Consider the following 14038-nt stretch of genomic DNA (forward strand, 5'->3'; position numbering starts at 1 on the left):
GTTACAAAATACCTACTCAATGGGAGTTAGGGCTGAAAACACAATAAATACATGATCCTTCTGTAGTATGATCCATGCTCTTGGTTGACTTCCTTTAAAAGCACCTTCAAGCTGTACCAATAAAAATCATTTCTTTTCTTTCCTCAAAAGGGAACAAATTTTTTTGCAATGCCTTACTGAGTGCCCCAGTTTCAGCTGCCAAACCTTTAATCATATTAACATTCCTATCCAGAAGGTGTAAAATGGCTTATAGCCAGTTGCTACTTTAAGGCATTACACCATATTGCCTCCTGCTGGTAACTATTTCCTTTAAAGTATTTAATGAAGATAACCAAATAGTGACTACAGTGATTTGCATTTGTATTAAATGTTAATCACAAATATATGTGATTACTCAATAAACAAGCAAGACTTGCGAAGAAAAACAAGAACTACATTACATACATTTAAATGAACAGGATATTTCCATGAATGGGTTAAGGTTAAACTGAATATAAACCAAGAAACTGAAAAGAAAACAGAGAGCTGCTGACTGCCATGAGAATGAAGAAATCGAAGAGCAGCCATAAAACAGACAAGTTCTACACCATAACACAGTATCTGTTCACTGACAAATGTGTCTTGGCAAATACAAGGGAATGGTTGTGTTTGTTTGTTTTTTTAAAAGGGGATTGACATTGGTGTGTGTGCTGGGGGTGGGAAGGGATGGATGTCAATGTTTAGCCATACTTTAGTTGTTTGTTTTTTATTCATTTGAAAATACATACTAAAAGTAGTATCAAATATTTGAGTTTATATCATTTTATTTGTTTTCGCACATACAAAATGTAGTTTGCATATTTGCTCAGCAATCTAGTGAATGATCTAAGATTGCGGACACGTGTGCCGCTTGATATGGTGATAACAGTGTCCATCTTTCTGTTAAGACATGATGATCCCATTTAAAATTCCAAAACAAACAGGGGGATCTAGATATTTGTGATTCAAAGGGTTTTTTTAAAAAACAAATTTCCTAAAAATTAGTGAGCATTTCTAGTTTGTGCAGCAGTAAAAAATTCAAGCAAAATTCAAAGTCACAAAATATAACTAGTTAACTATTGTCAAGCATGTGTACAATAGAGTCTAATTAAATACAATAATCTAATACAATAGAGCCACCACAATGTACTGAAAGGAAAAATAAACAAACAAATAAAAAACACCCAACACACACACCACACCACACACCTGAAAGACTACTTCAAGACAGCCTATATTTACATGCTCATAGGGGGCACCCAATTTATTACAGTGCATCCATTATTTAAGAATATTAAATATTGTCCAACTGAAACATAACTGATAAGTTAAAGGTGCATAGCCTTCTGTGTTACAGTTTCTGAATCAGAAAAATCTGAAAACCTATAAATAATACCAGAAGAGCTAGATGCTGTTCAGGTAAATTGTGGTTAACAGTCAAGGGTCAGGCTGTGAAGGGACTCATTCAGAAGGTTAATGGATTAGCTTAATTAAACATACTCCCTGTAAAACCCTGAAAGCAGGGAGGAAGTGAAATCAGTTATGCTGGTAACTTAAGTGGCACTGTTGCTCCTTCACCAGATACTAACAAGCTGCATAGGAGGATGTAGTTTTCACAGAGCCTCACAAATTCCGAACTCTTAAATGCTGTGCTCCAGAGGACAGCCACAGACTACAAATGTCTCTCTATGGCTGTGACTGATTGTAACCCGTTTTGGCTCAATTTTTATGATGTGCCTTTATGTGAATGTGATTTTATGTTCACTGAAAATGGAGAGATAGCATCTTGCAGATGCTAACAATACCTGTGACAAGGCCAAATCTAAATGACAATAATTTGGGTTTATTATAGTATAATTATAGATATCCCCTGAGCTCCCTTCAGTCCTCTTGTGGTCTAATGCAAGATTCTCTCTCCTGTTCTTCTTGCTAATAAATTGTAATAACTTATTACAATCTTAACAAAAGACCAGTAATTTGTATACAGTGGAGTCGCATCTTATGCGGGTGTAGGTTCTAAAGTCAGTGCGTAAGGCGAAAATCATGTATAGTCAAAACTACCCTTGAAAATCCCTTAAATCGCCCATAAAGTACAGTATACTGTACATGGTTTTGTGTGTACGACCCTGTACAGTAATATGTATAAATGTATAATGTATACAGTAATGTACAGTATATAATAAAGAGTATATATGCAAAATATAATTTTACAGTACTGTATTTTTAATTACAGGGGGTCATCAGGGCTTGATGTCCATCCAGGAAACAGAGATGATGGAGAGCTTGGGTGATGGAGAGCGAGTTGTAGACTAAGTGGTTGGCTCTGGTTCAGCTCGAGAAGTTGATTGCGTAAGCTCATCTGCTGCTGGCTGTTTTTCCTTGAAAAACATGGTGATCGGCAACTGTCGCTGTTGTCTCTTGAGCTGCTCAAACATTTCTTGATACAGTCTCAAATTGTCTGTAATACTCCATGTGATTTTGAGGCTTCATTCCATAGAGGAGTCATATTCAGAAATTAAATCATTCAAGTGTTTCGCTGCTTGGAACACTTCAGCAAATTTATGAAGATTCCAACTTGCTGGCTCTTCCTGTTTGTCATCATCATCTTTGTCTTCTGTAGACAATTTTATCAGTTCCTCTAACTCTTCGTTAGTCAATGTTTCTCTATGGCTCTCAATTAATTCTTCAATTTCTTCCTCAAGGATGTTGACGAAGCGCTGGCCACCTAAGCAATGCCTTTCACTTCTTTGTCAATGGTCGGGAAACCCTTAAAATCATTCACACATTCTTTCCATAGGTTCTGCCAACATGCATTGACTGTTTCAGGCTTGATTGCATCCATTGCCTGTTTAATATATGTGATGCAATGTTGAAGGACTTCCCACACTCCATCACATTGAGATTGGGATCAGCATCCATAGTGCTACGTATCCATGAGAATGTACGCCTCATGTACGTGGCCTTGAAACAGCAAATCACACCTTGGTCAAGAGGATGGAGGTGGTACTGGGGGGAAGAAAGACGACTTCAATGTCATTATGTGCAACCCAGAGTGCCGCAGGGTGGCCAGGAATTTTGTCTACAATCAGCAACACTTTAAAGTCAAGTCCTTTCTCTTCGAGGTACCGCTTGACCTCCGGAATGAAACACTTGTGGAACTAATACAGAAATAATACTGCCATCACCCAAGCCTTTTTATTTGATTGCCAGAACACAGGCAGAAGATTTTTGTTCTTGCCTTTTAGGGCACGGGGATTTGCAGTCCTGTAGAGCAAGCCCGGCTTTATTAAAATGCCCAGCCGCATTGCCACAAAACAACACAGTCACATGGTCTTTAGCTGCTTTGAAGCCAGGGGCTTGTCTTTCTGATTTCAAAATGTAAGTGCAGTTGGGCATTTTTTTCCAGAAGAGCCCCAGTCTCATCAGCATTAAAAACTTGTTCCGGAAGATAGCCCTTTTCTTCTATGATTTTCTTTAATTGTTTGGGGTAGGCTTTTGCTGCCTCTTCATTTGCAGATGCAGCTTTACCAGTAGTCGGCACATTTTGAGGTTGAAGTGGTTCCTAAAACTGTTAAGCCAACCTTGGCTGGCTTTGAATTCCTTCTCATCAGAAGGCTATCCCTCTTCGGCAGGAGGTTTGAAGAGCGCGAAGAAGCTAAGAGCCTTTTCTCGCAATGTGTTACGATCAATAGGCACACGTTTATGATTCATGTCTTCTAGCCATAAGTTTAATGCCTTTTCAGTCTTCATTAAAGTCTTATCATGCAGCTGGCTCACCACTTTAGCAGTTATTGGAGCACTTGATGCCACGGCTTGACAAATTTCTCTCTCTCGAAACTTGATGGCACAGATGCTAGATTCGTTGTGGCCATGTTTACACGCCATGTTGGAGACCAACATACCGTCTCTCAATAAGTCCAACACAGCCAGTTTTGACTCCAGCGTTGGAACAGATCATTGTTTCTTCAGCTGAGCACCAGCGGAAGTAGTTGGCTTGCGTTTAGGGGCCATGTTGTAAGAAAAATATGTATCTTTAAACACTAGAATCACACTCAGCGCGGTGAGATGCTTACACTATGCGAGAACTGAGACCGACTGAGGGAACAGCAGATTCACGTCTCCCATCTCATGCTCACTCAAGGGCATACGCTCATTGGGTGAAATCGCCCGCACTATTCACAGGTATCTTGTTGTTTTTCTTTTTTTTGCCGAGCACATATAGTTGAATTTGCGTAAGTTAAATACGCGTAGGATGCGACTCGCTTGTATTGCACAAGTACCCAAGCCATTATCGATTAAGAAATATGGTTTGAAATGGTGGCCACAATTCCAAGACTTATAACTAATATTCTAGAATGTGTAAGATAAGAGCTTCTTACATGTAAAAATATGTTAGTTTTTCCATCAGTAAATTTCATAGAGTTCTATTCATAATAATTATTTACAATTTATAGTAGCAGGATTTTTTAATGAACATCAAGTGGAGTAGTACTGCTTGGCATCAAGTATCAGAGGGGTAGCCATGTTAGTCTGGATCTGTAAAAGCAGCAAAGAATCCTGTGGCATCTTAGAGACTAACAGACGTTTGGAGCATGAGCTTTCGTGGGTGAATACCCACTTCGTCAGATGCATGCATGCATTCATTTGCCATTCCAGAATGTATTTGATTATATTTTTATTTTGTGCTTTATGCATCTGACGAAGTGGGTATTCACCCACGAAAGCTTATGCTCCAAAACGTCTGTTAGTCTATAAGGTGCCACAGAATTCTTTGCTGCTTGGCATCAAATGTTGGTAGCACAATATAAATCAGATCACAATGTTTTTTTTATGACCAGCACCAGCTACTTAAAACTACCTGTGTACTATGCTGACAGATGTGTAAATTGGCTGTGATGCTCTTGGCACCTAAGCCATTATTATGTGGAATAACTGACCTTTTATTAATGCTTGGTTTAATTATTTGGGAAAGCAATGTATTATACATGATTCTTAGAGAGAGACTTTTTTAAAAACAGTTTGTTTAAATAATCTCATTCTCTCACTGTGTGTGCACGCGTGAACCATATCACTCAAATGGTGATATTCAAGAGTGTACAGGTTTTACTGATGAAGATTACAATTCCTATTTGAAAGGACACTGACAAGAAAAAAAAAACAGAACATAAAAGCAACAAACCAAAACTAAAAATACCAAACATATTCTCCTTTGCCAAAATCTTTTCCCTTATTGGTTGCCCAACTTTCAATGTCCTATGTAAGGAAAGCCAATAATAATTTAAAAAAATAGCATAAAATTTTCACAGGACTGTTGAGTGTTACACTAGTAACCATGCTGCTAATAAGCTTTTTAAAAAAATAAAAATATAATCAAATACATTCTGGAATGGCAAATGAATGAAGGAGACAGGAAGTAGCCAAAGATGGACTGAGGAGAAAGAATGACTAAGATATGTTCAGGTAAATTTGTATAATTTAATCAACAAATTAAAAATAGTTGAGAAGTCAATAAAAGTACTATGTCCTGAAGTACAGGTGATTTGGCAAACTATTTATGCTTTGCTAAAATAATTTTTTATAATTCTACCTGAAACTCTTGTCACACCTGTTCCTTGGCTAGTCTATCAGTTGTACTCTATTAATTTTTATCCATTTACTGTAGAAAGCCCCAGCCCCACTAGTCTGTGAAGGATGCTCACACCTGTGCAGAGGGCCAACATAGGACCTTTTGTTTTAATGGTACATAGATTCTGGACATCTCTATGAAGGAAGAGGGCCCTAACAAGGCTGACTTTAGTAGCCCTGTGTGGCTCCAATAAGCTCCTGCAACAGGAACAAGGACCAAAGACTCTAACAGAAGTAGGTCCTCTGACTCTACCCCTTTCCCTGCTGCAGGAGCCCTCTCTGCATTGTGTATGCACCCCCTGCACAGATACCTCTTGCACAGTGAGAACAGAATTTGTCTCTAAATGCCTATCATTTATTCAATATGTACATTAAGACGCAGATCCTACTCCCTTTGAAACTAAAAAATAAAAATATTCACATCATCTGATGCTGCAAAGTAACTGTGCCAACACATGCACTCAGAAATTCTCTCTTTTTAATAAATTTGTCCTGAGCAAAGAATGAACCAACAGATGAGGGAAGCGTAGTGAAAAAAAAAAAATCTGAACAGTTTCTTAGTCACCCAGCTCATTCATGGCATTTAATGAAATACAACTTTCCAGATTCCCAGAGATATTATTTCATCTTAAAGAAAACTTACTTATTTTATAATGTTTGTCTTCTATGTTTGGAATGCGGTGAGGGAAAAATGCAAAAAAACCCCCAAAAAATAAAGGAACCCAACATTAACGCCTGTTGCAATTCCATAACTACATGAACATTACATGGTTGCATGAACATTACATGGTTGCATGCCAAGTAAAGGTGGCTGGCCAGGGTAAAACAGGGTAGAATGTAAGAAAAGAAGTGACAGCAGAAGAGGAGGAAATTTCAGGGTTTGGAGAGGATACTCTGCTACCTGGTAGCTTCTTGGTGCAATGTAAATTCAACAACAAAGATATAAAACGACTTTAAAAATGAGATAATCCCCAGATGGATGCTACTTGGAGACCGAATAATTTAGATAACTAAGGTTCAGGAAGGATGTTGGGTTTCTGGCCCTCTAAGAGGCAAGGCCAGATCACAGCTCTTGCATGGGGTGAGTGCTTAATGGCGGTACGTACCCCCTATCTAAAGTCTCCTTATTCTCCCCCCAGCTGCCTATCCCTATGACCTGATCCCAAAGGACAGAACCCAGGAATGTGGAATCAGATCATATCAGGTGCTAAGTCTAGGAGCAGCCAAGACTGGGCACAGAACCCAAAGAGATTCTATGGTGAGGTATGACTTGTAGCCCATGGAAGCAATTGAGGAGCAGGAGGGCTCTCTGCTTGCTTCAGGGAAGGGGAGCTGTGTTTTTTTTATGAAGCTAGGGAGATGGAAGGGGCAATGTGTTCAGAGGTATCAGGAGCAGGAAGGGACATCAAACGTCTGTTGATTATAGTAAAAAAGGTAAAGACATTGAAAACCAGAACAGTATATCAAGGACCTGATTTTCAGCTCTTGAATGCAGAACCCTAGGGAAGAATTTCCTTGTCTTAAAGAGTAGTTACATGTGACAGTATTTCTCTGCCATTTATAATGGTTATCCCTTTACAAATATTGAAGGCCAAGTGCACTGTTGCCCTGCACCTTGTGTGCCCATTCACACCATCACAATGACCGCTCTGCACCTTTAAGTGGGGGGAGGAGGAGTAATTTGGCTGGATGGCCAAGTGAACGGAACAGTGCTTTATGGGGGAATGAAAACTGTTGCAAAAGGGGTCAGTGTGATTGCTGATTCATCCCCTAGGAATGCAGAATTTAAAAGGGGCAGCTCTGGGCTTGAAGCCTCCCTTTTACACAGAGCAGTCTGAAGCAGGACCCATCCTCCCTCCCCTTCAGGTGGCAAAATACCAGGTTTGGTCTAGATCTGCTGTGAGCATAACTCTAGCTGCCCCTTTTTTAGCAGGAGTAGGAAGGATTTTTTCTCTTACCACTATATTGGTCTAAGTGCAGGGTTTTTTGTTTTGTTTTTTAAAATCTTCCCCACAGCAGATTCAGCCAGGCTCTGTTCATGCATGGCATGATGGGCGGTAGGTTATATGTTGCAACTCATTATTTAAGTGTAGGGCGGATGTCCAGTGCAGGTACTCCATAGGAAAGGTATACAGTGACCAGATAAATGGCTTGGAAAAGGACATTAAAAAAAAAGAGGTGTTTGTTAAAGGAATGAACAGGGAGTGGTTGGGAACTCCTATGATTGGTACAGCAGGGAGCCAGCCCCCATTCTTATAGCCCACCTTAACCCTTCTATGAGGGGGATGGATGGTAAATTCCTAGCAATGGATTTGCTGGAGGGACCCGGATGGATAAAGAGGGGGAGCTGGTAAAGCCCCCCAGGTAATTACAGAATAAACATGGGGTTACCTGCACTGTACACTTTTATCTGCTGGGTAGTCCCAGATATCTAATAATAAAGTTGCAGCCTGATTAAACCCATGTCAAATGTCTCCTATCCTTCTTCGGCATAGCCAGACAATGAGCTGCACCCCTGAGCTCTTAGCAGTTTTATAAAGGTTAGTACTTTGGAAGCTATACTTATAAAAAGAAAACACAGAGAAGCATCTTTTGTAACCAGAAGTATTAGATGCAAAAAAATAATCTTTTCTCTTTGAACAGTGGCTTGCAAACAGTGTTAAGGCCATTTTAAATAGCATTCTTATGGTACTACAATAATTGCATAGTGTTCAGGAGTTCTCTATGTGGAAGGACTTTTTAAAAAGTGAACTGTGTATGGGAAACATGCATGGAAGACTTTGCTTCCCCAAAGATGGGGGAGAGAGAATTTGGCATTGAATGTTTTTATAGATTAGTAGGGACTTACTTGAGACAAAGCAGCATCCCGTTCTTCTATCACTGCATTCATTTCCTCAGCTGTTATATTCTTTCTACGCTCCTTGGTCCTGTGTATTCGATCCACAATTATAGCTCCATTCTTCTGTATAGCTATCCCTGTGTCTGCATTGTTTATTCTATTCAGTAATTCCTGTAATATCTACCAACAGCATTATATGTTAGTCAGACATGAAGTTTTAATATATTTTATTTAATATAGGGTTTTAATTAATAGGCACATGTGAATTGTAAATTGACTGAGTGAAGTTATTGAATTTTCATATTGCAGCAAAGATGTACATTATTAGTGTGTCAATTCTTCTTTTTTCCCACATCTTAGTTCTTGAAACCCACTCAATTGAACTTAAGCCTCTAAGATATAAGACTGACATCAAGAAATCTCCTCAGAGAATGGCTTACCATGTCATTTTCTTCAGGGTTAATATTTTCTAGCCTAGAAAAAAGGGACACAGAAAGCCTGATCAGTAGCATTTCCTTAGTGCAGCAAAATGAGTTCGCTTTTTAAATCTTTAGAACCTCAAGTAATTTCATTCTACTAGTCTTTAGAGTCAACCATGACACTGAACATATTAAAGTGCCACCTGCTCGACTCCATCTTTCAATAATGCTCCATATCTTCAGCACTGACTTCAGACTGTTAAGTTATTAATGTTTACTGCTATATATGACTACAAGGATCAATTGTTCATATGTGCTTAGATGAAGAAAGTTCCCTAGTGATAGAAAGCACTGGTGCTCTTATTTTATTTATTTCTGGACTTACAACTTTAACCTGAAATTATATTCTTGTTGTCTTTATTGCACCCCAAAATGAAATGGGACAGTAGGTTTGTGGGGGTGGGGGAAGAAAGGGTTGTTTTAACAAAATGTAATTCTTCCCCTCCACCTAGGAGGACAAACATTATAGTTAAAACTCACTTAGAAATTTTGTTTTATCCTATCATAAAATAGAGGAGTTAATTTAAGCCTCCAGTGGTGCCCTTCCTTAATTCTGGAACAAAAATATTGAACTCTTTCTTTCCTTGTTTCGCTGGCACATTTACTCATATGTAAAGAAGCAATACACAGTTTTAGAGTTTTGCCGAACAACTACAATTGTGCTCTGCAACAGCAATGAGTAATAGCACGAAATTCTGCATACAGAGGTGATTAAACAGGAAATTACACTTTTTTCTATAATAATTAAAAAGTTAATTATAATTAACATCTAAACATCTGATTATCTACAGAACATTTGGGGGTCCAAAATACAGAGATTAACACCTTGTTAAAAAATAAGCTTAAACATTAAAGAAGTGCAGTCTCACTCCGTTCATGGATACTTAAGCAAGTGGTGGATCCAGCACATACTAAGTAGCTTAAGAAAAAGCAGTTCTGGCAGAGGCTGTAATGTAACATTTCAAAAACGGATACTGTAATCATCAAAGTTCCAATGTCTGCCAAAGAACTAGATATAATTTGTACTGTGATGCTGTTGTCAGAGATCACCCTTCAAACATCCCTCTGCCACACAGCAATTGACAGCATACTAACACTGTGCCTTTGAATGCACTAATCTTCATGAACCTAAATATGGTATAGCCTCTTATGCACACGAGGCTAGGAAATCAACCCATTCTTGCCATCTGACCTTTGACATTTAATACTAGTGCACTTACCTAGTATGGTAATTAGTGAATTTCCTCTGTGCTTTTTGATCAATTTGTACAAGTTCATAGTCAGACAAAGCCTCCTGAATTCTTGTAATCACGGGAAGCAATTCAGAAAGGAATGCTCTATTGCTGCTATATAGTGGAACACATTTATTTGGGAGGTTCTGAGCAGATGGTATTCCCAGCATACCCCAAAACAGTAATCATGTGCTGAGTAGGTCTGAATCTTACCTCTTTGATGAGATTTGACCTTATTAACAAGTTTACACACAAAATGTAAACTCCAGCCTGAACTGTCACTCCGAGCTTGGTTATCCCTAGAGTTCCTCCTTTAAAACAGATCAGTCCAAGTCCCTACGCTCCTCTGACTAATGGGGCCATCATCATTTCCAGAGCAGGCAAATGATCTACGCCTGCCTCTGTGAGTCAGCAGGGTTCAACTGGCATCTCCATATGCGTTTCCAACACCTGCTAACAGGGTGGGTCAACAGTAGAACTCAGCCAACTAGAAGGAAAAAATGAGTATTACCACCCTTTGTGGGTAAGGCTATCTCCTAGATCTGATTTTGGGCCAGATTTATGGGCAGTGATACTTAAGAAACTTGTAAAACTCAATTGACTAAGGGTATGGCTACACTTGAAATTTCAAAGCGCTGAAGTGTGAGTGTGGTCGGAGCGCCAGCACTGGGAGAGAGCTCTCCCAGCGCTGCACGTAAACCACATCCCTTACGGGTATAGCTTGCAGCGCTGGGAGCCGCGCTCCCAGCGCTGCGGCACTGATTACACTGAGGTTTTACAGCGCTGTATCTTGCAGCACTCAGGGGGGTGTCTTTTCACAACCGAGTGCGAAAGTTGCAGAGCTGTAAAGTGCCAGTGTAGCCAAGGCCTAACAGAGCACACATTAAAGGCAGCCATACTATTGCAAAGGGATCTAGTTTTATTTTAACCCATTGGCAACTGGCATTTCTCAGCTTTTTTCTCTAATACAATCATCAAGTATAAACAACAAAGCATGAATGCAAATTGCCAACTCTCAGTACCAAGAGGTTGAATACAAATGTAAAAAAGTAATGGGGAGCATTTCTGTCTGGAAAAATGCAGGTTGTTTATCATGTAAAAATCAGCAGCACCACCAAGAAAATATAGCAAAGAGTCCTGTGGCACCTTATAGACTAACAGACGTGTTGGAGCATGAGCTGCATCTGACGAAGTGGGTATTCACTCACGAAAGCTCATGCTCCACTACGTCTGTTAGTCTATAAGGTGCCACAGGACTCTTTGCTGCTTTTATAGATCCAGACTAACACGGCTACCCCTCTGATACCAAGAAAAAAGTTTATAAGGGAAGCTTCATGAGAATAGTTTTTTCTAATTTAAGTCTTTCCTACCAGTTATCTCTGATACAGAAACCACATTTACTCTAGGGGATTAGAGTAAGAAAAAATGCCTATTGCTTCAGCTAATAAAAATACTCAAAGAGAGGCAGATATCCATTTTGACCCAGAGAAAAGAAACAGTTAATGAGGTTTCCTACTAAAGTCAAATATTTAAAAAGTAGCAACTAAGTACAATGCAAAATCTATTGAATTTACTTTATGTGGTACAAACTTACAGATACTATACTTGTTACTGTGAAATACTGTCTGTTCGCAGTGATACAACACATTATGGGGCTGAACTCAAGTTGCAGCACAATTTCCAGAATTGTGAACATTTGGAACAATACTTAATTCTCATTCTGCAAAGAAGGACCAATTCCAGGGCTCATACTGAGGAAACAGAGCCAGATATATCATCCTGATATTCTTTACCTGCCTGATACATGGAGCCATTTAGTGGCTTCGTACAAACAGACATGCTTAGGGCTTTCTCTGGCTCCCTGGAGCAATGGTTCCCAACCTTTTTCTGTTAGAACACCTCTCTTCTGCCAGGTCAGCAGATGTCATCTTTCCTTTCTCCCTGGCTATTTTCTCTTACTTCTTCTTTCTCAGATGCTTCCCCCCCACACTTCTTATCTCTCTTTTCTGTATACTTTTTCTTTTTTTCCCTTTTTAACTTATTGCATATTAACTTACATATGTTCTTTGCTGGCTCTTCTTCCCTTATGCCCCCATACCTTCCTCCTTTCTAGTACTCTGTTCCCCTTCCCCATATACCCTTGCACCAACAGGGTGACCAGACAGCAAGTAAGAAAAATTGGGACAGGTGGGTGTGCAGTAATAGGAGCCTATACAAGAAAAAGACCCAAAAATCGGGACTGTCCCTATAAAATCAGGACATCTCGTAACCCTATGCACCAGAAGCCTTTATGCTGCTGTTGTGAGAGTTGTCTGTGGGTGAAACCCAGGCTGAACAAGAGCCATGAAAGGAGTAAAGCTGCTGCCTGAGCCTGACACTTGGAACTATACACAAGCTGCTCTTGCAGTGTGCTCCATTAGAGTCCACAACAGAAGCAAAGAGGGAAGGGGAATGGCTTACAAGAAGCTATCTATTGTTTTATCTTCAGTACAGCAACACATTTGCAGAGAGAAAGAGTGAGTGTGTATTGGGGGGCATCTGGGTCCTGCATCTTTCTCCACCCACACTAAACCTCTGCATTCATAACAGTGTAAGAATGGCCACACTGCATCAGACCAATGCTCCATTGAGCCCACTCTCCCATCTTCTGACAGTGGCCAGTGCCAGATGCTTCGCAGGAGTGAACAGAACAAGGCAATTTGTTGAGGGATCCAGCCTCTTTCATCATGTCCCAGCTTCTGGCAGTCGAGGTTCAGGGACATCCAGAGCATGGTGTTGTGCCTTTAGTTTGAACCTCTATTATGGTGTTCTTAAGAAGTTTCCATATAGCTTGCAGGGATTTTATTCATGACTTTAATTTCCTCCTCATTTTTGTGTAGTTCCTCTTTTTGAAGTTAAATGCTACTGTGGTGGGTTTCTTTGGTATTTTCCACCCTACAGAGATATTAAGTTTAATTCCACTATAGTTGCTATTACTAAGCGATTCAGCTACATTCACCTCTTGGACCAGATCTTGTGCGCCACTTAGGACTAACTCAAGAATTGTTTCTCCCCTGTGGGTTCCAAGACTAGCTGTTCCAAGAAGCAGTCATTAATAGCGTCTGGAAATTTTATCTCCATATCCTGTCCTGAGGTGACATGTACCCAGTCAATATACGGATAGTTGAAATTCCCCATTATTATTGAGTTTTCTGTTTTTGTAGCCTCTCTGATCTCCCTAAGCATTTTCCAAACGCTGTCACTATCCTGGTCAGGTGGTCAGTAGTATTTTTCTACTGCTACATTCATATTAATCCAGCATGAAATTGAGATTCTATGGAATAGTTTGATTAATTTAAGATTTTTTACTACGTTGGACTCTATGCTTTCTTTCACATATAACGTCATTCCCTCACCAGCATTACCTACTCTATCATTCCACTGGCACACTCTGTGATTGGAAACACTAGACGGGTTTGCTCACTAGAGCTGGCATTTTTTGACAGAATGTTTTTTCACTGGAAAAAAGCAGATTTGTCTAAATGTATCAGTTTCAATAAAAGTTTTGTTGGGATGGGTCCTCAGATCCAGAATGCAGTTTCTGGTCAGACACACACACGCACCCAATAGTAGTTAGAGCACTCTCCTGGGATGCGGGAGACTCAGGTTCAAGTCCCTGTTCTGCCTCTGGCAGTCCTTCCCACATCTCAGGTGAGTCCCTGATCGCTAGGCCACAGATTCAGTCTCTCAATCTGTCCTGTTGGGGCTGTTCCATTTTCTATAAATATTGGGTGGAAGGAAGGTGGAAATTGTTGGCCAAATGAGAAATAAAGGGCAAGCTAGAGAGGATGTACTGGGGAAACGGG

The 14038-nt window shown here is 39.9% G+C and overlaps 1 protein-coding gene across 9 annotated transcripts in view; it reads right to left on the bottom strand.

Annotated features, from left to right (window-relative positions):
• MIPOL1 (mirror-image polydactyly 1) overlaps positions 1–14038 on the bottom strand; it is a 290064-nt gene that overhangs the window by 165268 nt on the left and 110758 nt on the right. For all 9 annotated transcript variants that reach the window (XM_030559240.1, XM_030559246.1, XM_030559241.1 and 6 more), the window contains 2 exons: positions 8923–8956; positions 8492–8662 (listed from right to left, as the gene is read on the bottom strand). In XM_030559240.1, the coding sequence (XP_030415100.1) occupies positions 8492–8662; positions 8923–8956 (205 nt within the window). The remainder of the gene's footprint in view (positions 1–8491; positions 8663–8922; positions 8957–14038) is intronic.

Source organism: Gopherus evgoodei, chromosome 4 (genome assembly GCF_007399415.2).
Source record: "Gopherus evgoodei ecotype Sinaloan lineage chromosome 4, rGopEvg1_v1.p, whole genome shotgun sequence".
In the NCBI taxonomy this organism is placed as follows: Eukaryota; Metazoa; Chordata; order Testudines; family Testudinidae; genus Gopherus; species Gopherus evgoodei.